Source organism: Lynx rufus, unplaced genomic scaffold (genome assembly GCF_022079265.1).
Source record: "Lynx rufus isolate CCGP_SWC_20201006 ecotype Redwood Valley unplaced genomic scaffold, mLynRuf1.p SCAF_50, whole genome shotgun sequence".
Lineage (NCBI taxonomy): Eukaryota > Metazoa > Chordata > Mammalia > Carnivora > Felidae > Lynx > Lynx rufus.
In genome coordinates, this window is record NW_025814868.1 from 898,380 (window position 1) to 926,208 (window position 27,829).

Consider the following 27,829-nt stretch of genomic DNA (forward strand, 5'->3'; position numbering starts at 1 on the left):
GTAGGAACCCTCACTCATTCACACACTTGCCCCTTCGTGTCCCCCGCGCCCCCACCCTCCAGCAATGTGCCACAGGTGCTCTCTCCCACAAGTACTGCCAGATGGGGCCATGGGCAGGGGACGACTCAGAGACAGAGAACCAGGTGACCGTAAGAGCTTGGGAGAGGCCCCCAGTGCAGGAAGGGGATGCTCAGACAGCCCAGCCCCTCCCCTTTGTTGCCCCATGTCCCCAGCAGGGACCTCTGGTCAGGCCCCCTCGCAGGCGGTGAGCTGTGGGTCCTGAGGAGGGGTGTGGCCCCCCGGGAGGGAGGGTTCAGCCCCAGGACCCAGCACCCCAAAAGGACCTGACGCTCAAACACCCATGGTCCGGGGCCGTGGGCTCATCACGCCATAATGCCTTCTCGGCTGGGCTAAGTCGGCGGGTGGCTCCCCGGCCCGGTGGGTGCAGACACGTCCACCTCTCGGGGCCGCAAGGCCACATGTGACGCGAGCTGGCCCGGGGCTGCCCACTGCCCGCCTGGAGCCGGAAACCCCTGAAGCTCAGCCAGGGTCCCGGGGAGCGCCGAGCAGGGGGCAACGTCCTGTCTCCGGGGGTGCTGCCCCCCCGAGCCCCTCTGCAGAAGGGTGAGCCCCTGGCGGCCCCAGCAGCATGGGAGTCAGCGGCTTTCCAGCAGCAGCGGCGGCTCGGGGGCCTGGCCGCACAGAGGCGTGCCCGGGGAAGCGCCAGGGGTGTGGGGCACGTCGGGCGGGAGGGCCCCTCCGGGACGGGACCTGGGGAGCCCTCGGGAAACCAGGCTCCACCCGGCGGCCACGCCCATCTCTGCCCGTCTCCGGCTGCTGGCCAGCCCCGGGCGAGTGCCCACTGTTTACCTGGGTGAGGGGAACGGCAGGCCCGCCCCGCCCACCCACGTGGAGCCACGGGGACCGGAGCCAGCTCTGAGGCTACAAAAAGCTCCCGGCCACTAGGGCTCTTCCTCAGAGGCCGCCCCCGGGGACTTCTCCCCTCCCTCTGCAGGATGGGTGTTGGCCGCAGGAAGCTGGCCCCGCTCTGGGCCCTGGCTCTCACCCTGGCCTGGGCCCAGCACACAGGTGAGGCGCCCACTCACCGGCTCTCCCAGGCTGGCCCTGGCCGTGGCCTGGCATCCCGGTGCTTCCCCCACATGCCGGGAGGGCAGCAGGCCGCCCAGACGCCTTGACCGGGCCTCTGGGCGGGTGGAGCGTGGCCGTGAGTGGCCCCCGGCAGCCTGGCCCCTGGCAGCCTGGCCCCCGGCCCCGGGCCCTGAGCCGTCTTGCGGGTGTCCCGGCTGGTGGGGTTGGGGAGGAACCCTCGGGGACTGCGGGGGGTCCACGTTGGGGGTGGGGCCTCTGAGGCTGGGCTGCTCCCCTGAGGCGAGGAAGCAGGAACCCAGCGTCTCTGAGCCCCCCGCCTGCCTTCCCTGGCAGCGGCCTGCAGCCCACTCACTCCTCCACCCGTGTTGCCCTGCTGGTCACTGCCTCTGCCCGCCCCCCCACCCCCAGGCCCTGGGCTGAGCGGGTTCTCAGGCCCCTGGGCCAGCCTGGAGGAGCGGCCCTCCTATCCCTGGGTCCCCCTCCCCATGCACCCCCAGTTTACCCGCTCATTTTCCCCATCTGGGCCTTATGGGGGCTTTCCGGGAGCCTCAGCCTTGGGCCGAGGGTGTGATAGTGAGGTCCACACAGAGAGGATGCTGGCGGTGGGGGGGAGGGACTCACAGACCCTCTGCGGCCCCCTCCCCCCAGGTCTGCACCTCCACTTCCCAGGGGCCAGCTGGGTTCTGGCCGGGCGCGGGGTGGCAGTGTGCAGGAGGGGCCAGGGGCCCGTGTTCCCGAGGCACTCAGCACAGAGGGGACCATGCCACGGCGCCCCGTGTGGCCCATACACTTCAGTCCTTGGCTCTTGCCGCCGTGTGCGGGGCCAGTCCCTACCGGTGAGGGCAGCTGGCCCCTGCAGGGGCAGGCCCCTCCTGCCACACTGGCGTGGCCTCTGAGGGCCTCAGAGATCGGCCTTCCAAGCCGCGCCAGGTTCTTGGGGCAGCCTCGGGGCCGACACGGCCAGCCCTCAGCTCCCCTGCCCTGTGCACCCCCGTGCTGAGCCACCCCCCCGTGCGGTGGCCCTGAGCACACCCTCTACGGTGCAGCCCCACCCCACTCAGCTCCACACTCCCCAGTCTGTTCCAAGTTGTCCTCCAGACCGCTGGCTTTACTGTTGGACCCTCCACGGGCCGCTGTGCGGAGTGGGGAGATACTCAGTGAACGCAAGGCTCCCGGGGACACCCTGTCAGGGCCAGGGGACCCCCCCCTCGAGGGCTCGGGGAGCCAGGCTGAGGTAATGCTCAGAGAGGATCGTGGCTCAGCCCGGACCTGGTGTGGACGGTGTGGACAGAGACCCTCCCAGCGTCCCCAGCCCTGCACAGAGAGAACCCCCTCCTGTTCTGGCCCCTTCTGCCCGCCCATCCCTCTCTTCCTCCGTAGGCTCTGTGGAACATGGCCACGAGTACCTGGACCTCCTTCCTGTCACCCAGGGGCCCGCTGGTGAGTCGGCCCCCCACCCCCGTCAGGGCTGCCCCACTCGGGGCCAGGGGCCTGCTGAGCTCACGGCGACATCCTGCTGTCTCCCCGTAACCCCTGATATTTCATCCACGTATGCGTCCGCGTGGCCTGGGGGTGGGGGCTGGTGGGGTGGCCTCTCCTGGTATTTCTGTGCCGCCACTCTGGGTGTGTGGCCCTGAAGCCCAGACAATCTGCCTGCATTTCCCGGCACTGGGCCCACGGGAGGCTCATCCACGCCTGGCCTCTGCGCCCAAGGTTGACTTTTGAGATTCTGGGCATAAGAAAGTCCCAGGTGTGAACACAGCGCAGGGCTGAGAGCTCCCGGCCCCTCGGGATGGCGTGGCAGAGGTGCAGGGCGGAGGCTGTCGCTGGAGGAGGCTTTGCTGCTCGAGTGTACGTGCAGCCCGGCCCCCCGGGCGCCTTGTGGCCACGGCCTTGGAGAGGCCACCTCCAGTCGCCTTGTGTGGGTGGCAGAGATGCCTACGCCCAGCAGAAGCCATGTGCGTGGGGGGCGCTGTGTCACCCTGCCCCTGCTCCCGCAGGCGACCGGCTGCGCGGCGTGACCATCCTCCCCCCTCTGAGGACGGCGCCAGTGGTTCGAGGTGAGGGAGGGCCTGTGAGGCCGGGCTGGGAGGGGGCAGCTGGGTGGGGTCCCGCTTCCCAGGTGGACCCGGGAGAAGTGCTGGGAAAGGGCCCCGGTCGCCAGGAGGGTCTGGGTCCAGGCGGCTCCTCCCCAGACGCCCGGCCCTCGGGCAGCAGTGTGCTGGACTTGGGGGCACGGGGGCGCCCCTCAGGACTGCCCTGGCTCCCCACAGCTCTGAACGCCGCGCACAACGGGCGGGTGTGCAGCACCTGGGGCGACTTCCACTATAAGACCTTCGACGGGGACGTCTTCCGCTTCCCGGGCCTGTGCAACTACGTCCTCTCCGCGCACTGCGGGGCCGCCTACGAGGACTTCAACGTCCAGGTCCGCCGCGGCCTGGAGTCCAATGTCACCACGCTGGCCAGAGTCACCATGAAGCTGGATGGCATGGTCATCGAGTTGACCAAGAGCTCCATCCAGGTCAACGGGCTCCCGTGAGTCTGGGGGGCTGTGAGGGGGACGTAGGCTTGTCCCCGAGACGGGGGCCCATGGCCCCTCCCCCACTGGGGCCCCGCGCTCTTTTCCTGCCCCTGGAAGTGGTCCCCTCCTGGTCCTGTGACCCCAGGACTGCAGACTCCCTTGTCTCCCCCACTCCCCCTGCTGCCACTGTCCACGGGCACTGTGCTCGTGCCCCACGCGTGACCGCAGGGGACCGCGCTGCCCCCTGCGCGCCCCTCGCCGCCTCAGCCGCGCCCTCTCTCCGCAGAATCCAGCTGCCTTTTAGCCAGTCTGGTGTCATCATCGAGCACAGCAGCAGCTACCTGAAGGTGGTGGCCAGGCTGGGCCTGGCCTTCATGTGGAGCCAGGACGACAGTCTCCTGGTGAGGCCGGGGCCCAGGGCTGGGGTGGGGGGGCGTCTCCAGCCCAACAGCTACCCAGGGAGGGAAGAGAGTGCTCCGGGCAAGGGTGGGTGGGGAGGTCAGAGAAGGTCCCCAACAGGGTGGGGGAGGAGGGAGCCAAGGTGCTATGGGGGCGCTGGGATCTGCACCCCCGATGGAGACCCCGCGTGAGTGGGGTGTCTCCTCCAGGACAGAGAGCCCTGCTCTGCATTGTGGGGGCCGGGGGCTGGTCCACGGTCCCTGACAGCCCCTCCTTGGAAGTGTCCCACACCTTGTCTGTCCCTCCCGTCCCGAGACGTCCCTGGCAGGGCCAGTGGCTGACGTGTCCCTCTCCTTCCAGCTGGAGCTGGACGCCAAGTACTCGAACCAGACCTGCGGGCTCTGTGGAGACTTTAACGGTGTGCCTGTCTTCGACGAGTTCCTCTCCCACGGTGAGCCCCTCCCCACGGCTGTCCCATGTGTCTGCTCCGGGCCCCTTCCCCGGGGCTCCCTGGAAGGCCGCCTTGTCTCCAACTTGTGTGCACGTGCACGCACACCCGCACCTGCACAATCCCAGCACCCACAGGCGCACCTGCCCGCACACTCAGCCGTGCGCCCGGAGGCACATCTGGGGGCCTGTGCTCGGCGCGGCTGCTCTGGGAAGTGGATGTGTAACCACGCACCCTCCTCACCTGAGACCAGAGTCCCACCTCCCGTCAGGCCCCGTCACTGTTGCTCGGGCCTCCAGACTTCGCCGCCAAGAAGTGGGACCCGCACGAGCCGGGGTCCCCGGCCCCCAGGTCCCCTTCGCCAGGCCCGTGAAGCCCCACTTAAGGCTCACCCATAGATGCTTCTGGCCGTGAGGGAACGAGCCTGCCCATGCGTCCGGTGGCCCTGGCCCGGCAGGCCCAGCGCAGGCTTGGCTGGTGGGGGGGGGGGGGCAGGGGGGAGGTCGGGGTCACTCTCCAGCCCTCTGGACTACAGGCCGGCCCTGGGCTTGGAGAGCCTCAGTCAATAGGCCTCCGCCCTCGGCCTGCGAGCCCCAGAGCCTTGGCTGTTTCCCCAGTCTTCAGACACCCTGAATGTCCCTTGTGGCCACTGCCTAACCCAGCGGTGTGGGTGGGGGAGCAGGGGCAGCCGGGACGCCGCGGGCAACCTGGGGGACGGCTTGCGCTCCCCGCAGGTGTCAAGCTGACCCCCATCGAGTTCGGGAATCTGCAGAAGTTGCACGGCCCCACGGAGCAGTGTCAGGACCCTGCACCTGTGCCCCCGCTGACTTGCTCACTGGGCACCGTAAGTCCTGGAGGGAGTGGCGGCGGGGGCCGGGCTGGGGGGGTGGGCTGTGAGTCCAGAGGAGAGTCCGGGGCCTGGACTGAGCACGGCCTCCCGGCTCGGCCCCAGGGCATCTGTGAGGAGATCCTGAGCAGCTGGCCCTTCCGGGGCTGCAACGCCCTGGTGGACGCCAGCAGCTACGTGCAGGCCTGCCGGCAAGACCTCTGCCTGTGCGAGCACGCCGAGCTGACCAGCTGCGTCTGCCATACGGTCGCCGAGTACTCCCGCCAGTGCGCCCACGCCGGGGGGCGGCCCCTGGACTGGCGCGGCCCCGACCTGTGCCGTGAGTGCCCCCGGCCGGCCCCAGCCCCGTCACCGTGCTGCCCTGCCTCGGTCCAGAGGTGGGGGCAGGGTGTGACCACCGCCACCCCCCGCCCCCGTCCTCTGCCCTGCAGCCCAGACGTGCCCCCTCAACATGCAGTACCGCGAGTGCGGCTCGCCCTGTGCGGACACCTGCTCCAACCCGGAGCACTCCCAGCTCTGCGAGGACCACTGCATGGCCGGCTGCTTCTGCCCCGAGGGTGAGAGGGGCCCCCACCCCCGCCTGCCCCCCGAGAATCACAGAGGCGTTCTGGACCCCCGGATCTGAAGGGCCCCCGAAGGGCAGGGCAGCCTGGGGCAGAGGGCTGGTCTCCTCCACATGCTCACGCGGTGGCCGCCTGCTTCTGCAGGGACGGTGCTCGACGACATCGGCCAGACGGGCTGCATCCCCGCACCCCAGTGCGCCTGCGTGTACAACGGGGCCACCTATGCTCCGGGGGCTGTCTACTCCACAGACTGTGCCAACTGGTAGGACCCAGGCCCCTGCCCTCCTGTCCGTCACCCCAGACGCGTCCTGGGATGGCCCCTCGGAGGCCAGGGCCCAAGTGCTGGATGCCATCCCTCACGTGGGGCCCTGGGCACTGGCCAGTGGCTCTCCGCACGGGCACCGAGGGGCCCCGGGCTGTGCAGTGATGCGGGCAGGCCTGGGCAAGACCCTTGTCCACCTGCCGGTGAGGAGGGAGGGGCTGGGTGCTCCCGGGGCCGCGCTCACGTGGTCTCTACCCGCACCCAGCACCTGCTCCAGCGGCCGGTGGAGCTGCCAGGAGGTGCCATGTCCTGGCACCTGCTCGGTGCTGGGGGGCGCCCACTTCTCCACGTTCGACGAGAGGCAGTACACAGTGCACGGAGACTGCAGCTACGTGTTGGCCAAGGTACGGGCCCCGGGGTCCTCGCTGGGACAGAGCGGCTGTCACACGGGAGCCCCTGCCTGGGCTGCGTGCAGCGGCTGCCTCTGAGGCCGCCCTGGGAAAATGCCCCGGCTCCTGGTACCAGCCCCACAGGGAGCCAGGCGGTGGGGGGGGGGGGGGACGCAGGGGGCTGGGGTCTCTGGGCAGAGTGTGAGCACTCGTGTCTGCAGCCCTGTGACAGCAGCGCCTTCACTGTGCTGGCGGAGTTGCGCAGGTGCGGCCTGACGGACAGTGAGACTTGCCTCAAGAGCCTGACCTTGAGCCTGGACGGGGGGCACACGGTGAGAGCAGATCCGGGGGGCCTGGGGGGGGCACACGGTGAGAGCAGATCCAGGGGGCCTGGGGGGGGCACACGGTGAGAGCAGATCCAGGGGGCCTGGGGGGGGCACACGGTGAGAGCAGATCCGGGGGGCCTGGGGGGGGCACACGGTGAGAGCAGATCCGGGGGGCCTGGGGGGGGCACACGGTGAGAGCAGATCCGGAGGGCCTGGGGGGGGCACACGGTGAGAGCAGATCCGGGGGGCCTGGGGGGGGCACACGGTGAGAGCAGATCCGGAGGGCCTGGGGGGGGCACACGGTGAGAGCAGATCCGGGGGGCCTGGGGGGGCACACGGTGAGGGCAGACCCGGGTGGGGGCTGGTGGGGGGGCATAGTGAGAGCAGACGTGGGTTGGGGGGAATCCGTGTCCCTCGTGGCAAGTGACCTCTGCCCAAGCCCTCGATCCCCGTGTGGGCGGCGAGTGGCCAGGGGGCACGGCCCGGGGACCCTCCCACCCCACAGATCTCTGAGTGACGGTCCTCAGATGGAGCAGCTCAGGGAGGGACCAGGGCACGTCCGGTAGCTCGTGCATTGAAGGCAACGTCCGTATTTTATAAAGTCACTTGTGTTTTTACGTGACTGAGAAAATGCAGTCCTTGAAGGACACGCAGACAAGCTGAGCACGGGGTCGTCGGCCCCTCTTTGTGGGAGCCTGTGGCCTCCACGGGCAGGGGTCTCTGAGGGGCACGTCAGGGCCTCTGGGGCCACTTGGGGCGCTGGCAGAGCCCCGACTTGCCCTGACCCTGCTGTGTACTGCTCCCAGGTCATCGTGGTCAAGGCCAGCGGGGAGGTGTTTGTGAACCAGATCTACACCCAGATGCCCGTCTCAGCAGGTGAGGGCGCCGGCCCTGGCCCCCTGAGGGTGCCGCTGCTCACACCCCACTGAGACCTTGTCCCCTGTGTCCACAGCCAACGTCACGCTCTTCAGACCCTCAACCTTCTTCATCATCGCCCAGACCAACCTGGGTCTGCAGCTGGATGTCCAGCTGGTGCCCACCATGCAGGTGTTCCTGAGGCTGGCGCCCGAGCTCCGCGGGCTGACCTGCGGTAAGAGGGGCCGCCTGCCCTGGGGGCCAGAGCCCGCCCTTGGCGGCTGGGGCTCTCGGGGCCTCATGCTGCCCCCCTGCCCCAGGCCTGTGCGGGAACTTCAACCAGAACCAGGCCGATGACTTCCGGACCCTCAGCGGCGTGGTGGAGGGCACGGCCGCCGCCTTCGCCAACACCTGGAAGACCCAGGCCGCCTGCCCCAACGTCAAGAACAGCTTTGAGGACCCCTGCTCCCTCAGCGTGGAGAACGGTACGTGGACCCATGGGGCCCCAGGGCCCCCTGCGTGCCGGTGACCCCCCCCCCCCCCCGCCGCCCCTGGCCACGGAGGTCCACTCCGGCCCCGAAGGAGCGATTCAGGTGGTTCACAGGCAAACTCCCCAGCGGCCGTGGTAACTTCCGGAAGGAAAGGAACAGGGTGTTGTGGGGGTGGTGGAGGCGGCCCTCGGTGTGCCTGTGGGCCACAGACGGGCGCTCGGAAGGAGCCAGGAGCCTGCCCGCTCCGGGCGCCGTCCTCTGCGGAAGGCGCTTCTGTGTGACCCCAGCTGACCTCCCCGCTCCTCCGTCCACAGAGAAGTACGCTCAGCATTGGTGCTCCCGACTGAAGGACCCCCACGGCCCCTTCGCCCAGTGCCACGCTGCCGTGAGCCCCGGCACTTACCACTCGGTAACGGCCTCCCCCTGGCCCGTCCCCTCTGGCCCGGGCTAGCCCGGCTCCGCCGGCTACGGAGATCAGGGGCCGTAGTCCTTCCAGCTCCCACCTGGAGGGGGTCTGCCGGGGGTGTGGGGGCCCCCGGCACCAGCTCGAGGAGGGGCCCCAGAGGAGGCGGGGGGCAGCGTGGGGATGCTCGCTGAGTGTGGGTGACCACGGCCCCGTCCCCAGAACTGCATGTTCGACACGTGCAACTGTCAGAAGAGCGAGGACTGTCTGTGTGCGGCCCTGTCCTCCTACGTGCGCGCCTGTGCCGCCAAGGGGGTGCTGCTCAGAGGCTGGAGGGACGGCGTGTGCGGTGAGTGTCCCCGAGGGTCCCCCGGTGCAGGAATACACGCTCCGTGGCTCTCCCTGCTTGGGGCTCCCGTGCTGGCCGGGGACCCCGCGGCTGGAGCAGGCCCGGGGTGGGCAGGGCCGCGGGGGGGTGGCCGGGGACCGGGTGGCGACCTCCGCCCTGCGCTGAGCGCCGCCCCCTTCCCGGCATCCTGCAGCGAAGCCCGTGGCCACCTGCCCGAAGTCGCTGACCTACCAGTACCACATCAGCTCCTGCCAGCCCACCTGCCGGGCCCGGAGTCACGAGGACGTCACCTGCGGCATCCGCTTTGTCCCCGTGGACGGCTGCGCCTGCCCCCAAGGCACCTTCATGGACGAAGCGGGCAAGTGTGTGCCGGCCAGCAGCTGTCCCTGCTACCACGAGGGCTCCGTGGTCCCCAACGGGGAGTCGCTGCACGAGCGTGGGGCCATCTGGTGAGAGCCCCTGCCGGCTGGGCCTGGGGAGCAGGGCGGCTGAGGTGGGGGGGGGGCCCTCTGACCGCCCTCTCCTCCCAGCACTTGCACGCAAGGCTTGCTGAGCTGCATCGGAGGCCACACCCCTGCCCCAGGTGAGCCCTGAGAGCGGGAGGGAGGGGCTCTCGTTTCCACGCCAAGCTTCTGGGCGGACGCGCCCGGGTCAGCGTGGCTGGCGGGGGGCTGACACGTTTCTGCGTCAGGCCTGGTCTGTGCCCTCCGGGCTCGGGGAGGGGGTGGCGAGGGGGTGGGAGCAGGCCTCACTCTCGCGCCCACGCAGCACCCGGCCGGTCAGGCCTCGGGGCGGCACACCCCCGGCTGCTGGGAAACTCTCAGAGCCAGCCTGGCGGGTGGCGGCTGGGGGCCCCTCAACGGCCCCTGCCTCCCCAGTCTGCACCCCGCCCATGGTCTACGTCGACTGTCGCAATGCCACGCCGGGGGCCGCCGGGGCCGGCTGTCAGAAGAGCTGCCTCACCTTGGACATGGAGTGTGTGAGTGTTCCCCACGCCCCCAGGGACCCCTCGTGGGCACCCGCCGCGTGGCCCTCTCAGGCTGGGCCCAGGAAGACCCCTGCCCGAACGCTGTCCGGGCCCCCTGCAGGCCGTGGCGGGGGGGCCCTCTGCTGTCACCTCCGCCGTCACCCCCGGCCCCCTGACCTGTGTGTTGTGCCCCACAGTACAGCCCCCGGTGCGAGCCCGGCTGCGTGTGCCCCGACGGGCTGGTGGCCGACGGTGAAGGCGGCTGTGTCGCCGTGGAGGACTGTCCCTGCGTGCACGACGAGGCCAGCTACCTGCCCGGCCAGACCGTCCGGGTGGGCTGCAACACTTGGTAGGCGGGGCCCCGGGACCCCACCCCGGCCGGGCCGGCCCCGCTTCGGCCTGACTGTCCCCCCCGCCCTCCCTCAGCACCTGTAAAAGCAGGATGTGGCAGTGCACACGTGAGCCCTGCCTGGCCACCTGCACGGTGTATGGGGACGGCCACTACATCACCTTCGATGGGCGGAGCTACAGCTTCAGCGGCGACTGCGCGTACACACTGCTTCAGGTACACGGTCCCCGCCCCCCGCCCCCCGCCCCCTGCAAGCTGCCCAGGCCGTCCCAGCCCCCACCCCCCCACCCCAACTGCCGCGTCGGCCTCCACCTGTCCCCAGGACCACTGTGGTGGGAACAGCACTGCCAACGGGACCTTCCGAGTCGTCACGGAGAACGTCCCCTGCGGGACCACGGGCGTCACCTGCTCCAAGGACCTCAAGCTCTTCCTGGGGGTGAGTGGGGGGCCGGGTGGGAACGGGGGCAGCCGCTCAGAGGCCCCGGGGAACTCTTGGAAGGTGAGTGGGGACGGGCCTAAGGGACCGCTTCCCCCCCCCCCCCCCCCGCAGAGCTACGAGCTGAAGCTGAGTGGCGGCAAAGTGGAGGTGATCCAGAAGGGCGTGGGGCAGGAGGCCCCCTACTCCATCCGCCAGATGGGCATCTACCTGGTGGTGGACACCGAGGTCGGCCTGGTGCTGCTGTGGGACAGGAAGACCAGCATCTTCCTCAAACTCAGCCCCGAGTTCAAGGTGGGCCCCCACCCCCGGACGGCCCAGACCGAGGGCCGGCTGGGACGGCTGTGGGGTGGGGGACACACACAGACGGACAGAGGAGGGATTCAGCCGGCGGGCCTCGAGGGAGGCGGCAGGTAGGAGGTCCGCCTGTGTCCACTGCGCGCTGTGGCTCCTTCTCCCAGAGCTGAAGGTCCCTCCAGGCTGCGGTCCCAGGACGCGCCCCTGGATGCTCGGGGGGAGGATCCCCCCGGCCTCCTCCGGCTTCTGGGGCCCCAGGCGACGCGCCGACCTCTGCCTGCAACCTCACGTTGCTGTCTTTGCCCTGTGTGTCTGTGCCCAAATGTCCCAGTCCTACGAGGACACCAGGCCCTGTGTCCTCAGCCAGGATGCGTCCGTGCTCGCTGGACCTCCACCTGCGGAGGCCCTATTTCCACATGACGCCATGCTCACGGGTCCCCGGTGATCTGAGCCAGTCTTTGGGGGACCTCTTTCCTACAGGAGGGACACCCCCGTGGCCCCGAGCGCTAAGTGGGGCCGTGCCCGGAGGCACAGCGCTACCCTCCCCCCCAAGGTGTCCTGGGGACATGCAGCCCCGGGGGGAAAGGAACGGGGGCACAGGAGGCAGGGACAGGGGCTCTGGCCCTTGCAGCCTGTGTCCTGAGCCCCCTCGTGTGCAGGGCCGGGTCTGCGGGCTGTGCGGGAACTTTGACGACAACGCCGTCAATGACTTCACCACGCGGAGCCAGTCCGTGGTGGGCAACGCCCTGGAGTTTGGCAACAGCTGGAAATTCTCCCCGTCCTGCGCCGACGCCCCGGCCCCCAGGGACGCCTGCGCCGCCAACCCGCACCGCAAGTCCTGGGCCCAGAAGCAGTGCAGTGTCCTCAACAGCGCCACCTTCGCCGCCTGCCACGCCCACGTATGTGGGTGCTCCCGGGGCGCCTGGGGAGGAAGGGACAGAAGTGGGGCTGGCATCGCCTTCCACCTTTTGGACCAGCCCGCGGTCCGCCCCGCGGGACCACGAATCTGCTGTCCCTGAGCGGCGGGGGAGACGGCCCAGGTCCGGCCACACCCCGGGCCTGACCCCAGCAGCCCCGGGGAATCCGGCCCTGAATCCGAAGCCTCTCTCCCCCGCCAGGTGGAGCCCGCCAAGTACTATGAGGCCTGCGTGGGCGACGCGTGTGCCTGTGACTCCGGGGGCGACTGTGAGTGTCTCTGCACGGCCGTGGCCGCCTACGCCCAGGCCTGCCACGACGTGGGCGTGTGCGTGTCCTGGCGGACCCCGGACATCTGCCGTGAGTTCACGGGATGTGTCGTCGGGGCAGGGCGGGCCCCCACCCCAGGGAGGGACACACTGCGCGGTTAAGGCTGGTCGCCCGCGGAGGGGGACGGCGGGTGTCGGAAAGGAACGTGAAATGGGGAGGGGTGTCACCGATGGACAGACGGGAGAATGTTCCGGAACCCAGAGGGGTCAGTAGAGCCCTGCTCCCCGACCCCGCCCGCTTAGAACCTGGCCGGAGGGGAGCGTAGTGGGCAGCCGCTCCGGCCGGGGTCCCCCACCCTGGCAGGCGGCACCCCCGAGGAGCCGGGGGACCCGCGGCTGCGTCCGGTCACGGGCATTTGGGGCCCACACCCCCCGAGGCCCCATGCGGGAGGCACAGGGGAGGGACGGGGCTTGGTCGAAGGTCGGGGTGCAGGGGGAGCCCGGCCGGCCGCCGGGTGGCCCTGGAGGCCGTCGTTGCCAGGGCGGCGCCCCGCCTGGGGCCGCTGGTGGCTCGCTCTGGCCGGAGCCGGCCCGCTGAGTCGGCCCCCTCACCTGCAGCCTTGTTCTGCGACTACTACAACCGCGAGGGCCAGTGCGAGTGGCACTACCAGCCGTGTGGCCCGCCCTGCATGAGGACCTGCCGGAACCCGAGCGGCCGCTGCCTGACCGACCTGCCGGGCCTGGAAGGTGCGCTGCTGCCCTGCTGGCCAGAGGGGCCGCCTGGGGTCCTGGGGTCATGGCGGGGTCTGTCCTGGGGCCCTGGGGTCCCAACCCCTGGAGGTGCCGCTGTGGGTGCGGCCTCGAGCTGGGGACTGAGCCAAGGTGGTGGGGGTGGGGCGGTCGGGCAGGCGGTCGGCTGGGACTCAGGCCTCTCTGGGCTGCAGGCTGCTACCCCAAGTGCCCGCCAGAAGCCCCCATCTTCGACGAGGACCAGATGCAGTGTGTGGCCATGTGCCCCACGCCCCCCCCGCCGCCGCCCTGCCGCGTCCAAGGCAAGTCATACCGGCCGGGGGAGATGGTGCCGTCTGACAGGAACTGCCAGTCCTGGTGAGTCCTTGACCAGAGGGGCAAGCAGCTGGAGCGTGTGGGGTTCGACCCTCGCCCTGCGGGACAGACGGGGGGCCGCAGCCTGAGGCGTTGAGGGGAGGGGAGAGGAGCGGGAGGGGGTGACGCCGAGTCACGAGGCCGCCCCGAGGCCGCCCCAAGGCCGCCGGAGCAGATGCCCCGAACGGGAAGTGGCCGTCGGGCGGTCAGCAGGGAGCGACGCCGGCCCCCAGTGGTCACTGACTGGAAGGGGCTCCCTGAGAGGGCGCGACCTCGGCCTCCGTGCCCAGCGGCTGGGGCTGAGGGCCGGCTCCGGCACCGCGGCGATGCCCTCGCCCCCAGACTCACCTTCTTCCTCCCGTCGCCAGCGTCTGCAGCGAGAGCGGGGTGCAGTGCGCCTACGACACTGAGGGTGAGCGGCCGGCGGCCTTCCTCGGGTCTGGGGTCTCCAGGTCCCCGCCCGCCCCCCCGCCCCTCACGTGCCCGGCACCCCCTCCTCCTCACAGCCTGTGTCTGCACCTATGACGGGCGGCGCTTCCGCCCGGGGGACGTCATCTACCACACGACCGACGGCACGGGGGGCTGCATCTCCGCCCGCTGCTCGGCCAACGGCACCATCGACAGGAGGGTCTACCCCTGCGGCCCCACCACCCCCACGCCACCAACCACCTTCTCCTTCTCCACACCCCCGCTCGGTAAGGCGGGGCCGCCCCTCGTGCCGGGAATCCAGGAGGGGACCGGGGGCCGGACACTCGTCATCTCTGCAGCCAGGAAGGGCCCGCTCGTCCAGTGTGCCGGGCGGGACCGGCGTCCTCAGCTGTGCCGTCAGGGCCGGGGCCCCTGGCACGGGGTAGGGCTCTGACAGGGGACCTCAGGCAGGCCTTTGGAGGGAAGGGCCACCGGGAGCACCCCTGGGGAGTCCTTGCCCCACCATTGCCACCTGCCTGTCTTAGGCCACACCGAGGGTCAGGTAGCCCAGCTCCTCTCCCTCTTAAGGGGGTCGTCCTTAGAGCCCTAGCGGACCTTCCCGAAAGAGTGCAAATTCTGCTCAGGGTGTAAACGATATCGATTCACCTATTTATTCAACTGCTGTGGGCTCCACACATGCCCTGTGCCGGGTGTGTCCCGGGAACTCGGTCCCTGTGTTTCCCAAGCTCCCGTCACGGGGGGGACGGTCACGCAGACTGACACGGTGAGACGTGCAAGGCAGCTGACCGCCGGGGGGACAGGGACAAGGGGTGACAGGGTGCCTCGGGGAGCCTAAGAGACTTAGCCCTCCCGCCTTCTCTTCTGCCCTCAGTCGTGAGCTCAACACGTCCAGCCCACACGTGCCACAGCCCTGCCAAGAGCACGGTGCGGCCCAGCACTCGGAGCGGTGCCCCGTCCTCCACCCCGGGCACGACCTCCGGTCCTCCGACGAGCCCTCCCTGGTCCCGCCAGGCCTGTGGGGAAGATTGCCGGTGGTCACCGTGGCTGGACGTCAGTCACCCGGGACGGGGCATCAACAGCGGTGACTTCGACACGCTGGAGAACCTCCGTGCCCACGGGTACCAGGTCTGCCCGACGCCGAAGAGGGTGGAGTGTCGGGCTGAGGACGCCCCCGAGGTACCGATCCAGGTCCTGGGGCAGCACGTGGAGTGCAGCCCAGCGCGGGGCCTGACCTGTTACAACCGCAAGCAGGCTTCGGGGCTTTGCCACAACTACCAGATCAGGGTCCAGTGCTGTTTCCCCCGTACCTGCCCTACCACTGGCGGTCAAACCCAGACCACCACACCTGTCCCAGGGACGAGCACAACCACCCTGAGTACGTCTACACCTGTCCCAGGGACCACTACAACCACCCCGAGTACGTCTACACCTGTCCCAGGGACCACTACAACCACCCCGAGTACCCCTACACCTGTCCCAGGGACCACTACGACCACCCCGAGTACCCCTACTCCTGTCCCAGGGACCACTACGACCACCCCGAGTACCTCTACTCCTGTCCCAGGGACCACTACGACCACCCCGAGTACCTCTACTCCTGTCCCAGGGACCACTACGACCACCCCGAGTACGTCTACACCTGTCCCAGGGACCACTACGACCACCCCGAGTACGTCTACACCCGTCCCAGGGACCACTACGACCACCCCGAGTACCTCTACTCCCGTCCCAGGGACCACTACGACCACCCCGAGTACCTCTACTCCCGTCCCAGGGACCACTACGACCACCCCGAGTACCTCTACTCCCGTCCCAGGGACCACTACGACCACCCCGAGTACCTCTACTCCCGTCCCAGGGACCACTACGACCACCCCGAGTACCTCTACTCCCGTCCCAGGGACCACTACGACCACCCCGAGTACCTCTACTCCCGTCCCAGGGACCACTACGACCACCCCGAGTACCTCTACTCCCGTCCCAGGGACCACTACGACCACCCCGAGTACCTCTACTCCCGTCCCAGGGACCACTACGACCACCCCGAGTACCTCTACTCCCGTCCCAGGGACCACTACGACCACCCCGAGTACCTCTACTCCCGTCCCAGGGACCACTACGACCACCCCGAGTACCTCTACTCCCGTCCCAGGGACCACTACGACCACCCCGAGTACCTCTACTCCCATCCCAGGGACCACTACGACCACCCCGAGTACCTCTACACCCGTCCCAGGGACCACTACGACCACCCCGAGTACCTCTACTCCCATCCCAGGGACCACTACAACCACCCCGAGTACCTCTACTCCCATCCCAGGGACCACTACAACCACCCAGAGTACCTCTACTCCCATCCCAGGGACCACTACAACCACCCCGAGTACCTCTACTCCCATCCCAGGGACCACTACAACCACCCCGAGTACCTCTACTCCTATCCCAGGGACCACTACAACCACCCCGAGTACCCCTACACCTACCCCAAGTACCCCTACACCTGTCCCAGGGACCACTACGACCACCCCGAGTACCTCTACTCCCGTCCCAAGTACCCCTACACCTGTCCCAGGGACCACTACAACTGTGAAAAACACTCTGTTGACCTCGAGGCCAATGCCAGTTTCAACGACACCTGAACCTTGTTTACAAAAGTTGTGCAACTGGACCCAATGGTTCGACAGCAGCTACCCTGGTCCTGGCATAAACGGTGGAGATTTCGACACTTTTCATGACTTGAGAGCCAAAGGACATAAATTCTGTGAAAAGCCCAGCAACGTGGAGTGTAGGGCACAGTTCTTCCCAAACATCCCACTGGAGGAGCTGGGGCAGGACTTGATCTGTGACAAGAGCCTGGGGCTGTTATGCCTCAACAGGAACCAGTTGCCGCCGATCTGTTATAACTACGAAATCCGGATCGAGTGCTGCGAGCTGGTGGATGTGTGCAGAAGCACCACACACCCTGTGACGTCTCAGACCACGTATTCCACCCGAGAGGAACCCGGGACCCAGACACAGCTTACCTGGACCACCGGAATCCCCTCGTCTCCCACACGGCACAGCACCGCCAGCTCCGTGCACGCACACCCCACAACCAGCATCACAACCGGCACACACTCAGTCTCCCCAGCCGTGACCATCCCCTGCCAGCCACAGTGCACGTGGACCAAGTGGTTCGACGTGGACTTCCCATCCCCTGGGCCTCACGGAGGAGATGCGGAAACCTTCGGCAACATCGTCAGAAGGGGAGAGAAAATCTGTCGCCGGCCCGAGTACATCACGCGGCTGGAGTGCCGGGCCGAGAGCCACCCCGAGGTCAGCATCGAGACGCTGGGCCAGGTGGTAGAGTGCAATGTCAGCAAGGGCCTGGTGTGCCGGAACCGGGACCAGGGTGGCGACGTCGGGATGTGCCTCAACTACGAGGTCCGCGTGCTGTGCTGTGAGCCCCCGGAGTACTGCTCTACCCACAAAACTGTCGGAGTACCTCACACTTCAAGCATTAGCACCACCAGGCTAACTGAAACCACCTCCCACCTGGTGACATCCAGCTCAACCTCCATGCCGAAAACCAGCCCAACCTCGGTGACAGAAACCAGTTCAACCTCCGTGCCGAAAACCAGCCCAACCTCGGTGACAGAAACCAGCTCAACCTTGGTGACAGAGACCAGCTCAACCTCCGTAACAGAAACCAGGCCAACCTCGGTGACAGAGACCAGCTCAACCTTGGTGACAGAGACCAGCCCAACCTCGGTGACAGAGACCAGCCCAACCTCGGTGACAGAAACCAGGTCAACCTCGGTGACAGAGACCAGCTCAACCTCGGTGACAGAAACCAGGCCAACCTCAGTGACAGAAACCAGCCAAACCTCGGTGACAGAAACCAGCCCAACCTCGGTGACAGAAACCAGGCCAACCTCAGTGACAGAAACCAGCTCGACCTCGGTGACAGAGACCAGCCCAACCTCAGTGACAGAGACCAGCTCAACCTCAGTGACAGAAACCAGCCCAACCTCGGTGACAGAGACCAGCTCAACCTCGGTGACAGAAACCAGCCCAACCTCGGTGACAAAAACCAGGCCAACCTCGGTGACAGAAACCAGCTCAACCTCGGTGACAGAGACCAGCCCAACCTCGGTGACAGAAACCAGCTCAATCTCCGTGACAGAAACCAGGCCAACTTCGGTGACAGAAACCAGCTCAACCTCGGTGACAGAAACCAGCTCAACCTTGGTGACAGAGACCAGCCCAACCTCGGTGACAGAAACCAGGCCAACCTTGGTGACAGAAACCAGCTCAACCTCGGTGACAGAGACCAGCTCAACCTCGGTGACAGAGACCAGCTCAACCTCGGTGACAGAAACCAGGCCAACCTCAGTGACAGAAACCAGCCCAACCTCGGTGACAAAAACCAGGCCAACCTCGGTGACAGAAACCAGCTCAACCTCAGTGACAGAGACCAGCCCAACCTCGGTGACAGAGACCAGCTCAACCTCGGTGACAGAAACCAGGCCAACCTCGGTGACAGAAACCAGCCCAACCTCGGTGACAAAAACCAGGCCAACCTCGGTGACAGAAACCAGCTCAACCTCGGTGACAGAGACCAGCCCAACCTCGGTGACAGAGACCAGCTCAACCTCGGTGACAGAAACCAGGCCAACCTCGGTGACAGAAACCAGCCCAACCTCGGTGACAAAAACCAGCCCAACCTCGGTGACAGAAACCAGCCCAACCTCGGTGACAAAAACCAGGCCAACCTCGGTGACAGAAACCAGCTCAACCTTGGTGACAGAAACCAGGCCAACCTCGGTGACAAAAACCAGCTCAACCTCGGTGACAGAAACCAGCCCAACCTCGGTGACAAAAACCAGGCCAACCTCGGTGACAGAAACCAGCTCAACCTCGGTGACAGAGACCAGCCCAACCTCGGTGACAGAAACCAGCTCGACCTCGGTGACAGAAACCAGTTCAACCTTGGTGACAGAAACCAGCTCAATCTCAGTGACAGAAACCAGGCCAACTTCGGTGACAGAAACCAGCCCAACCTCGGTGACAGAGACCAGCTCAACCTCGGTGACAGAGACCAGCCCAACCTCGGTGACAGAAACCAGCTCAACCTCAGTGACAAAAACCAGGCCAACCTCGGTGACAGAGACCAGCCCAACCTCGGTGACAGAGACCAGCCCAACCTCGGTGACAAAAACCAGGCCAACCTCGGTGACAGAAACCAGCCCAACCTCAGTGACAGAAACCAGCCCAACCTCGGTGACAGAGACCAGCTCAACCTCGGTGACAGAAACCAGGCCAACCTCGGTGACAGAAACCAGCCCAACCTCGGTGACAAAAACCAGGCCAACCTCGGTGACAGAAACCAGCTCAACCTTGGTGACAGAGACCAGCCCAACCTCGGTGACAGAAACCAGCTCAACCTCGGTGACAGAAACCAGGCCAACCTTGGTGACAGAAACCAGGCCAACCTCGGTGACAAAAACCAGGCCAACCTCAGTGACAGAGACCAGCCCAACCTCGGTGACAGAAACCAGCTCGACCTCAGTGATGGAAACCAGCTCAACCTCGGTGACAAAAACCAGGCCAACCTCGGTGACAGAAACCAGCCCAACCTCAGTGACAGAAACCAGCCCAACCTCGGTGACAGAGACCAGCTCAACCTCGGTGACAGAAACCAGCCCAACCTCGGTGACAAAAACCAGGCCAACCTCGGTGACAGAAACCAGCCCAACCTCAGTGACAGAAACCAGCCCAACCTCGGTGACAGAGACCAGCTCAACCTCGGTGACAGAAACCAGCCCAACCTCGGTGACAAAAACCAGGCCAACCTCGGTGACAGAAACCAGCCCAACCTCAGTGACAGAAACCAGCCCAACCTCGGTGACAGAGACCAGCTCAACCTCGGTGACAGAAACCAGGCCAACCTCGGTGACAGAAACCAGGCCAACCTCGGTGACAAAAACCAGGCCAACCTCGGTGACAGAAACCAGCTCAACCTCGGTGACAGAGACCAGCCCAACCTCGGTGACAGAAACCAGCTCAACCTCGGTGACAGAAACCAGGCCAACCTCGGTGACAGAAACCAGGCCAACCTCGGTGACAAAAACCAGGCCAACCTCGGTGACAGAGACCAGCCCAACCTCGGTGACAGAAACCAGCTCGACCTCGGTGATGGAAACCAGCTCAACCTTGGTGACGGAAACCAGCTCAATCTCAGTGACAGAAACCAGGCCAACTTCAGTGACAGAAACCAGCCCAACCTCGGTGACAGAGACCAGCTCAACCTCGGTGACAGAGACCAGCCCAACCTCGGTGACAGAGACCAGGCCAACCTCGGTGACAGAAACCAGGCCAACCTCGGTGACAGAAACCAGCCCAACCTCGGTGACAAAAACCAGCCCAACCTCTGAGCCCAAACGCAGCACAACCTCTGGTCCTACAATGAGCACAAGCCCTGTTCTCAAAACTGAAACAACCCACTTCACACCCGTGACCATCCCCTGCCAGCCACAGTGCAGGTGGACCAAGTGGTTCGACGTGGACTTCCCGTCCCCGGGGCCCCACGGAGGAGACGCGGACACCCTCGGCAACATCGTCAGAAGGGGAGGGAAAATCTGTCGCCGGCCCGAGTACATCACGCGGCTGGAGTGCCGGGTCGAGAGCCACCCCGAGGTCAGCATCGAGACGCTGGGCCAGGTGGTAGAGTGCAACATCAGCAAGGACCTGATGTGCCGGAACCGGGACCAGAGTGGCGAGGTCGGGATGTGCAACTACGAGGTCCGCGTGCTGTGCTGTGAGCCCCCGGAGCACTGCCCTCGTACTTCTGTGACGCCTTACGCGACTCCATCCACCAAGCCCTCGTCCCCTCCAGAACCGACCTCCGTGGTGTCCACCACGACATGTTACTGCAGCGTGTCTGACAAGTTCTACCGCGCAGGTGTGTGCTGCCCCGGCCACTGTGAGGGAGAGGGAGGGGTCCTTTGTCCCCGTGACTGAGCCACGTGTTGTCCCCGAGGCGGCAGTGAGCCGTCCTCTAGGATTCATCCCGTTCGTTTCTGGGCAGGAGGGCCTCCTACCGGGTCAGCCCTCGGGGCGGACCGCCACCCTGCAGGGGCCAGTCCGCGCTGTGCCTCTCCCCGCCCCCCAGCATGGCCCCGCTGACACCCGCCTGTCCCCTTGTCTGCCAGGATCCATCATTTACAACCGGACCGACCTCGACGGCCACTGCTATTATGCCACGTGCAGCCTGGACTGCCACGTGGTCAGGACGCACTACACCTGTGCCAGCGGCACAACACCTCCCGTCCCAACCACCTCCCCGGCCGGGTCCTCCCCTTCAGCCTCCGCGCCCGTCACCGCGCAGGGGTGCCCAAACGCGGTCCCCCCAAGAAAGGTAACTCCCCCCTCCCCGCCCACCGCACAGGCTGGCGCAGGGACCCTCAGCGTCTTTGCAGCTCGGCTGAGTGGGAAAGTCCGTGGCCTCGGGCCGAAGCAGGCAGGCGGGGAAGTGGCCGGTTCTGGTCACTGCCGGGGACGGGTCCCGGCCCGGCAGCCGGGAGCGCGTGGCCTGGGGTGGAGGCTCAGCTGGCTGCGGACGACCGGGCACCCAAGTGGGTGGTCCAGGCTCTGGGGGGCGCCGGGCAGCCAGGGAGGGCGTGTAGGGTCGGGCGGAGCTCCGGGAGTGGAGGCCACGTGTGAGGAACAGGGTGGCGGGGGACCACCTCCGCCCCCCAGAGAGCCCCCCTCGCCAGCCCGGTCCCCTCCCGCGGCTCCTCTCTCAGGGGAGCCCGGCGCCACAAGCCTGAGGTCTTTCCTCCACAGAAAGGCGAGACCTGGGCCATGCCCAACTGCTCTCAGGCCACCTGCGAGGGCAACGGTGTCATCACCCTGCAGCCGCGGCCGTGCCCGCAGGTGCAGCGGCCGGTGTGTGCCAACGGCTACCCGCCCGTGAAGGTGGTCGACCCCGACAGCTGCTGCCCGCACTACCGGTGCCAGTGTGAGCCGGGGGCCAGGCTGAGGGGGAGGGAGGGACCTGGGTTAGACACCGGGAAGGCCTTCCGGACGGCAGGGCAGGGGACGGACGGTGCCGGGTGGAATCCTGCCTGAGCCCCAGAGCCCGTGGGGCGGGGGTGGGAGGGGGCCCCGCGTAAGGCCGCCGCGTGCCCGCAGGTGTGTGCAGCGGCTGGGGCGACCCCCACTACATCACCTTCGACGGCACCTACTACACGTTCCTGGACAACTGCACGTACGTGCTGGTGCAGCAGATCCTACCCGTGTACGGCCACTTCCGCGTGCTCATCGACAACTACTTCTGCGGGGCGGAGGACGGGCTCTCCTGCCCGCAGTCCATCATCGTCGAGTACCGGCAGGACCGCGTCGTGCTGACCCACAAGCCCGTGCTCGGGGTGATGACCAACGAGGTGGGGAGCCCCGCCCCGGGCAGCCCCACGCGGACCGGGGCCGGCCAGGGGCGCCCCTCATTCGCTCCTCTCCTTGGCCCGCCGCGTGTGTCTAGATCATCTTCAACGACAAAGTGGTCAAGCCCGGCTTCCAGAAGGACGGCGTGAGCGTCTCCCAGATCGGCATCAAGATGTACCTGACCATCCCCGAGCTCGGCGTCCAGGTCATGTTCTCCGGCCTCATCTTCTCGGTGGAGCTGCCTTTCAGCAAGTTCGCCAACAACACCGAGGGGCAGTGCGGTGAGCGCCTGTCCCCGCCGGGCTCTGCCCACGCCGGGCCCTTTCTCCGCTCCGTGCCTGTAGCTGGGAGCGCCTGGTGCGGGAAGGGTCGCCTTGGCCGAGTCCCCCCCACCCCGGAGGACCCATTCTCGGCCGGCCGGGGCCGAAACTGCCTCAGGGCACCGAGCCTGTAGGCGGTTCTGCTTTCCAGCGGCTCCCAGCGGGCGCGGGTCAGCAGCTCGCGGGGCAGGGGGCCTGGCCGTGTGCCCTACACCTGAGGCTCGCACCTGCCCGTCCCCCAGGGGGACTGCCCGGTGTCTCAGTGGGGGGCGTGTTGGAAGCTCAAAGGCTCAGGTCTCTCAGCCAGGCCATCGAGTGCCGCGCTGAGCGCCAGGGCCCCACCCCCAGCTCGGGGACGCTGCGCGCTCGGGCAGGTGGTGGTGGGGGGGGTGCTCTACTGGCCCCAGTCAGCCTCCCCCGCCTCCCTGGCCCCAGGCACCTGCACCAATGACAAGAAGGATGAGTGCCGTCTCCCCGGGGGCACCGTGGTGCCCTCCTGCTCTGATATGTCCGGCCACTGGAAGGTGACGACGCCCCACCAGCCGCCCTGCCACGGGCCACCCCCGAAGCCCACTGCAGTCGGGCCCACGCCCTCGCCCGCCCCCTGCCTGCCTTCGCCGATCTGCCAGCTGATTCTGAGCGAGTGAGATGTGGGGGCGCAGAGTGGGCCTACGGGGGCCCCCCGGGGGGAAGAGGGTCGCTGTGGGTCCGCCAGGGCTGGCCGTGGGTCCGGGCCTGCGTCATGACCCCGGGCGCCACCTGGCTTTCCAGCCCAGGGGAGACCTCGAGACAGAAAGAGCCGTGGGGCAGCCGCCGGCCGCCCTCCCCGGGGCACGCAGACCCGGGCAGGCCCGAGCTGCCCCACGACCCGGTGCTCCCGGCCGCAGGGTCTTCGAGCTGTGCCACCCTCTGATCCCCCCGCTGGCATTCTACCAAGGCTGCACCTTCGACCACTGCCACCTGAACGACTCCAACGTGCTGTGCTCTAGCCTGGAGCTGTATGCGTCCCTCTGCGCCTCCCGAGGCGTGTGCATCGACTGGAGGCGCCACACCAACCACACGTGCTGTGAGTGTCCTCCGAGCGGCATCGGCCGGTGCCAGCGTGTGGCCAGGGGCCGGACGACCAGTGGCTGGACTTCCTGGAGCGGGGTGGGGGGGTGGGGAGGAGCGGGGAGGAGCTGGGGGAAGAGGGGGAGGGGGAGGGGGGATGGTTGACCCCAGGGCAGACTGCACTCGGCTCCTGGAAAGAAGGGAGGAGCACCCAGATTGGGGACTCAGGGCCTAGAGCACAGGGGTGGCAGGGCCGTGCACGCAGGGGTGGGGCCGGCGGGGCCCCGCTCCCGGGCTGCAGAGCCCCCCCGGCGGATGCCTGGGGATGAGTTGGCTCGGGGCCGGGGCCCTCGGCCTCAGGTGTCCTCTCCCTCCTCACAGCGTTCACCTGCCCTGCTGACAAGGTGTACCTGCCGTGTGGCCCGTCCAAGCCCTCATACTGCTATGGGAGTGACAACAACACCAGCCTCGTGTATGCACCCGCCTCTCCCTCCTAGACCCACCCCCGGGGACCCCGGCCCGGCCTTCCCCTGCCCTGGAGAGCACAGGGACCAGGCCGGCCCTCTGCTGTCCCTACAGGGCTCTTCAGGACACTGTCCCCATCACAGAAGGCTGCTTCTGTCCAGAGAACATGACGCATTTCAGCATGAGCTCTCCAGTCTGCGTGCCTGCGGACTGCCACAGTACGTCCCCACGGTGGGGGGTGGCGGGTGGGGGCGGGCGTGGGGCTTGGGGCTGGCAGGTGCACCTTCCGCCCGAGCGAGTGCCAGGACCAACCGCCCTCCCAGATCTGCACTTCCCAGCCAGGGCCCGGGGGCCCCCCGACGTGGCTCCTGCCCCCGAAGGGCTGGGGGCTGCTGCCGCCCACCGCTGACCTCACTCTCTCTCCCTCCAGGGTGCCTGGGCCCCCACGGGGAGGCTGTGGAGGTGAGTGCGCCATGCTGGGGGTGGGGCAGGGCTTCCTCTCGGCGCCAGAGTTTCAGATGAGGGGCAGGGAGGGGCCCAGGCTTCTCCGGCAAGATCTGGGAGGCTTCTACGTGGGGGTGCCCAACCCCGGGGGTGGCCCTGCCCTGTCCTCCGGCTCCACTTGGACACCGTGAGGTCACCCACATGGCACCTCCCACCCCATCTCCCGCCCCTGCGGCCACCGCCCTGCACTCTCGAGGCCCCCTTCCCCCGGGTTCCCCCGCTGGCCCTCGTCGGTGGGCTCCCAGAACCACCTGGTCTGGCTGCAGCCGTGCCTGGACAGGCAGGTGACTGACCCCACAGCCCTGGGCTCACACGTGCCTCCTCCTGCAGCCCGGCCACACCATCAGCGTGGACTGCCAGCGGTGCACCTGTGAGAGCAGCACGCTGACAATGAGCTGTCACAGGCAGCCCTGCCCCCTGCCCCCAGCCTGCCCCCTGCCCGGCTTCGTGCCTGTGCCTGCAGCCCCGCAGGCCGGCCAGTGCTGCCCCCAGTACAACTGCGGTGAGTCCGGGCTGCTGCCCCCCCCGCCCCATGCCTTCCGGGTCGGCTTCGGCCGAAAGCACAGGGGCGCCTGCCCACGAGGGTGCCGTGGCGCCGGCACTTGGGGGGACGCTGGCACCTGGGGGACCCACCACCTGCCCACCGGGTGGCCGGCGCTCCCGAAGACCCCTGGGGATCACCCCCGGGTGGGGGTGGGAGCTGGCGCAGAGCCGGACACAGGCCCCCGAGCACCTCCGTCCTGCCCACTGCAGCCTGTGACACCAGCTACTGCCCCAAGCCCGTGGCCTGTCCCGAGGGCTCCCACCCGGTCGTGACCTATACGGAGGGGGCCTGCTGCCCCAGCCAGAACTGCAGTGAGTGTCTTTTCTCCGGGCTGCGCTGCGCGCTGCGGCGGGGGGGGCAGCCTCTCTCGGGGTTCTCCGTGGCTCGGGGTAAAGCTGGATGAAGCCACGGCTGGACCACCGCGGCCGGGGACCCCGGGGCCGGGCGACTGCCCGTGCGGACAGGGTGGCGGGAGGGCGGGAGGTCAGGGTGGCTCCGTGAGGCTGTTCTCCTCTTGCACAGGCTGGGACGTCTGCAGCGTTAACGGAACCTTGTACCGGGTAAGGAGCAGATGGAGGTCCGGACCCCCGGGGCACACGGGACCCTGAGCGCTCTCCGCCCCTGCCCCTGCCCCTGCGGTCTCCTCCCGAGCCTGGGCCAGGACCCCTGCTGGCTCGGGTGGCCGCAAGGCAGCCGTGAGCTCTCCGGGGACCACTGCCCACGGAGGCAAGGGCCTGGGGCTCCCCCTCGCCCACCCAGAGTCACCCAGGGGGACCGGTCTGCCTGGCGGGGGGGGGGGGGCCGGGCCTGGAGCAGGGGTGGCCGGGAAGGCAGGGGCCCGGGGCCCGGTCTGAGCTCGCCAACACTGGCCACCCTGACCCTCCCCAGCCCGGCTCCGTGGTCTCCTCCAGTCTGTGCGAAACGTGCAGGTGTGAGGTGTCCAGCAGTCCCCAGTTGGACACGGTCGTCATCAGCTGTGAGACCCAGATTTGCAACACCCACTGCCCCGCGGTGAGTGCCTGCGTCCACCCCGGGAAAGCCAGCGCCCGGGCTCGGGCTCCATTTTCACCCCGCCCTATCCACCCCTCCCTGCAGGGCTTCGAGTATCAGGAGCAGAGTGGGCAGTGCTGTGGCCTGTGTGTGCAGCAGGCCTGTGTCGTGAACGCCAGTGACAGTTCCACCCGCATCTTCTACGTGAGTCGTGGCTGCAGGGCCCGGCTGGGGGGGGGCCCAGGGCCGGGGGGTGAGTCCCGGGAGGGACAGAGCCAGCACGCCCCTCGCAGGAGCCCCAGGCAGGCCGGGCCTCACCCCGGCCTGGACAGAGCAGCTGTGAGGCGCACAGGGACGGCAGGGTCTGGTGCACCGGGGCCCCCGGGCAGAGGGGGGCTCCGGAAGCCCACAGGCTGGGGGGCAGACACGTAGACGGGCAGACGGACCTCCCCTGCCCGCTCACCCTGCTGGTGCCTCTTCCTCGCAGCCCGGCCAGTCCTGGCCAGACCCCACGAACCCGTGTGTGACCCACGAGTGTGAGAAGCACCGGGACGGGCTCGTGGTGGTGACCAGGAAGAAGGCGTGTCCCCCACTCAACTGCCCTGCGGTGAGCTCCGGGGACACACGGCCCCGCCTGGCACGCTGCGGGCCCACGGGAGGCCACGGCAAGATTCGCCCGGGGTGGGGGCGGGGAGGCGCGGAGGGCCCCCTGCAGCACCCACAGGGGCGCCCCCTGCCTGCGTGGGGCACTGTCCACTGCCGTGTGACCCCCTGCTTCCGGGCCGGCCGCTCCGGCGCTCAAGCAGCCCCTCTGTCGGCACAGGCCCAGGCCCAGCTGAGCGAGGACGGCTGCTGTCTCGCCTGTCCCCCGCCCCAACCTCGGAACCGTGAGTGCGAGCGTCTGCGGGGGGTGGTCGATCCTGCCCACTGGGGGTGGGGGGATGGGGGGGGCCGGGGAGCCATCCAGGCCTGAGCCGCGCCCCCGCCTCCCGTGTCGCCCGCAGAGTCGGCCTGTGCGGTATACTACAAGCGTGAGGTCATCGTGCATGGAGATTGCAGGTCCCCGCGGCCCACGAGGGTGGCCTACTGCCAGGGCAACTGCGGGGACAGCAGTGCCAAGTACGTGAGCCCCGACTCCGCCAGGCAGAGACCAGTTTCCTCAGGGCAGCGTCCCCAGGACTGGCTGTGCCGGGCGCCCGGGCCGGAGGGGAAGGCAGGACGGGGGTGGGGGGGCAGGCGGTGGGGTCCTGATGCTGCGGGGGGTGCGGGGGGGTGGTGGCTGGGGCCAGGCCTTCGGAGGCCGATGGAATCAGGCTGTTCTGTTTACTACTGAGGCCGCGGACACAGTGGCCCCCTTGGCGGCGTGCCCACAGGTCAGCGGTGGCACGCTGCCGGCCCGGAGTCCGCCGGGAGAGCCCGGGATGGGCACGTGGGGCCCCAGGGCCTGCGGGGGGCTCCGGGCGTGGCACCGGGTGCTGAGCGGGCCCTGCCCACAGGTACTCGCTGGAGGCCAACACCATAGAGCGGAACTGCAGCTGCTGCAGGGAGCTGCGAGTGTCGCCGACGACAGTGACCCTGCGCTGCAAGGACGGCTCCAGCCGAACCTTCGGCTACACCCTGGTGAAGGAGTGCGGCTGTGTGGGACAGCAGTGCGGCCCCCGCGGCAACCTAAGCCATTCGAAGGAGTCGGGGCCCTTGCAGAGTGACGAGGAGCAGAGCCAGGAGACGGGGCACACGGGCTGGAGGAGGGGGTCCAGCAGTCCTCGGAGCTCCCGGCCACCTCCCTCCAGGACCCAGCGATAA

The 27,829-nt window shown here is 68.0% G+C and overlaps 1 protein-coding gene across 1 annotated transcript; it reads left to right on the plus strand.

Annotated features, from left to right (window-relative positions):
* The first annotated feature begins 1,016 nt into the window (after window positions 1-1,016).
* On the plus strand, window positions 1,017-27,829 carry MUC5AC (mucin 5AC, oligomeric mucus/gel-forming). Its single transcript, XM_047100577.1, is given in 54 exon segments — window positions 1,017-1,096; window positions 1,390-1,397; window positions 2,491-2,550; window positions 3,111-3,170; window positions 3,384-3,645; window positions 3,918-4,032; window positions 4,391-4,481; window positions 5,213-5,322; window positions 5,431-5,639; window positions 5,918-6,006; window positions 6,009-6,150; window positions 6,416-6,554; window positions 6,761-6,871; window positions 7,672-7,741; window positions 7,818-7,955; window positions 8,041-8,205; window positions 8,526-8,620; window positions 8,837-8,963; window positions 9,157-9,412; window positions 9,494-9,546; window positions 9,842-9,942; window positions 10,128-10,279; window positions 10,357-10,495; window positions 10,602-10,715; window positions 10,830-11,009; window positions 11,672-11,911; window positions 12,131-12,287; window positions 12,815-12,943; window positions 13,141-13,303; window positions 13,669-13,712; window positions 13,807-13,995; window positions 14,601-15,107; window positions 15,110-15,471; window positions 15,473-15,538; window positions 15,610-16,280; window positions 16,342-17,359; window positions 17,537-17,901; window positions 20,182-20,672; window positions 20,923-21,128; window positions 21,557-21,731; window positions 21,905-22,155; window positions 22,251-22,434; window positions 22,909-23,116; window positions 23,361-23,539; window positions 23,905-23,995; window positions 24,103-24,206; window positions 25,246-25,347; window positions 25,559-25,596; window positions 25,925-26,047; window positions 26,132-26,230; window positions 26,514-26,633; window positions 26,850-26,913; window positions 27,031-27,169; window positions 27,523-27,829. Coding segments are annotated over 54 exon segments (9,858 nt in total).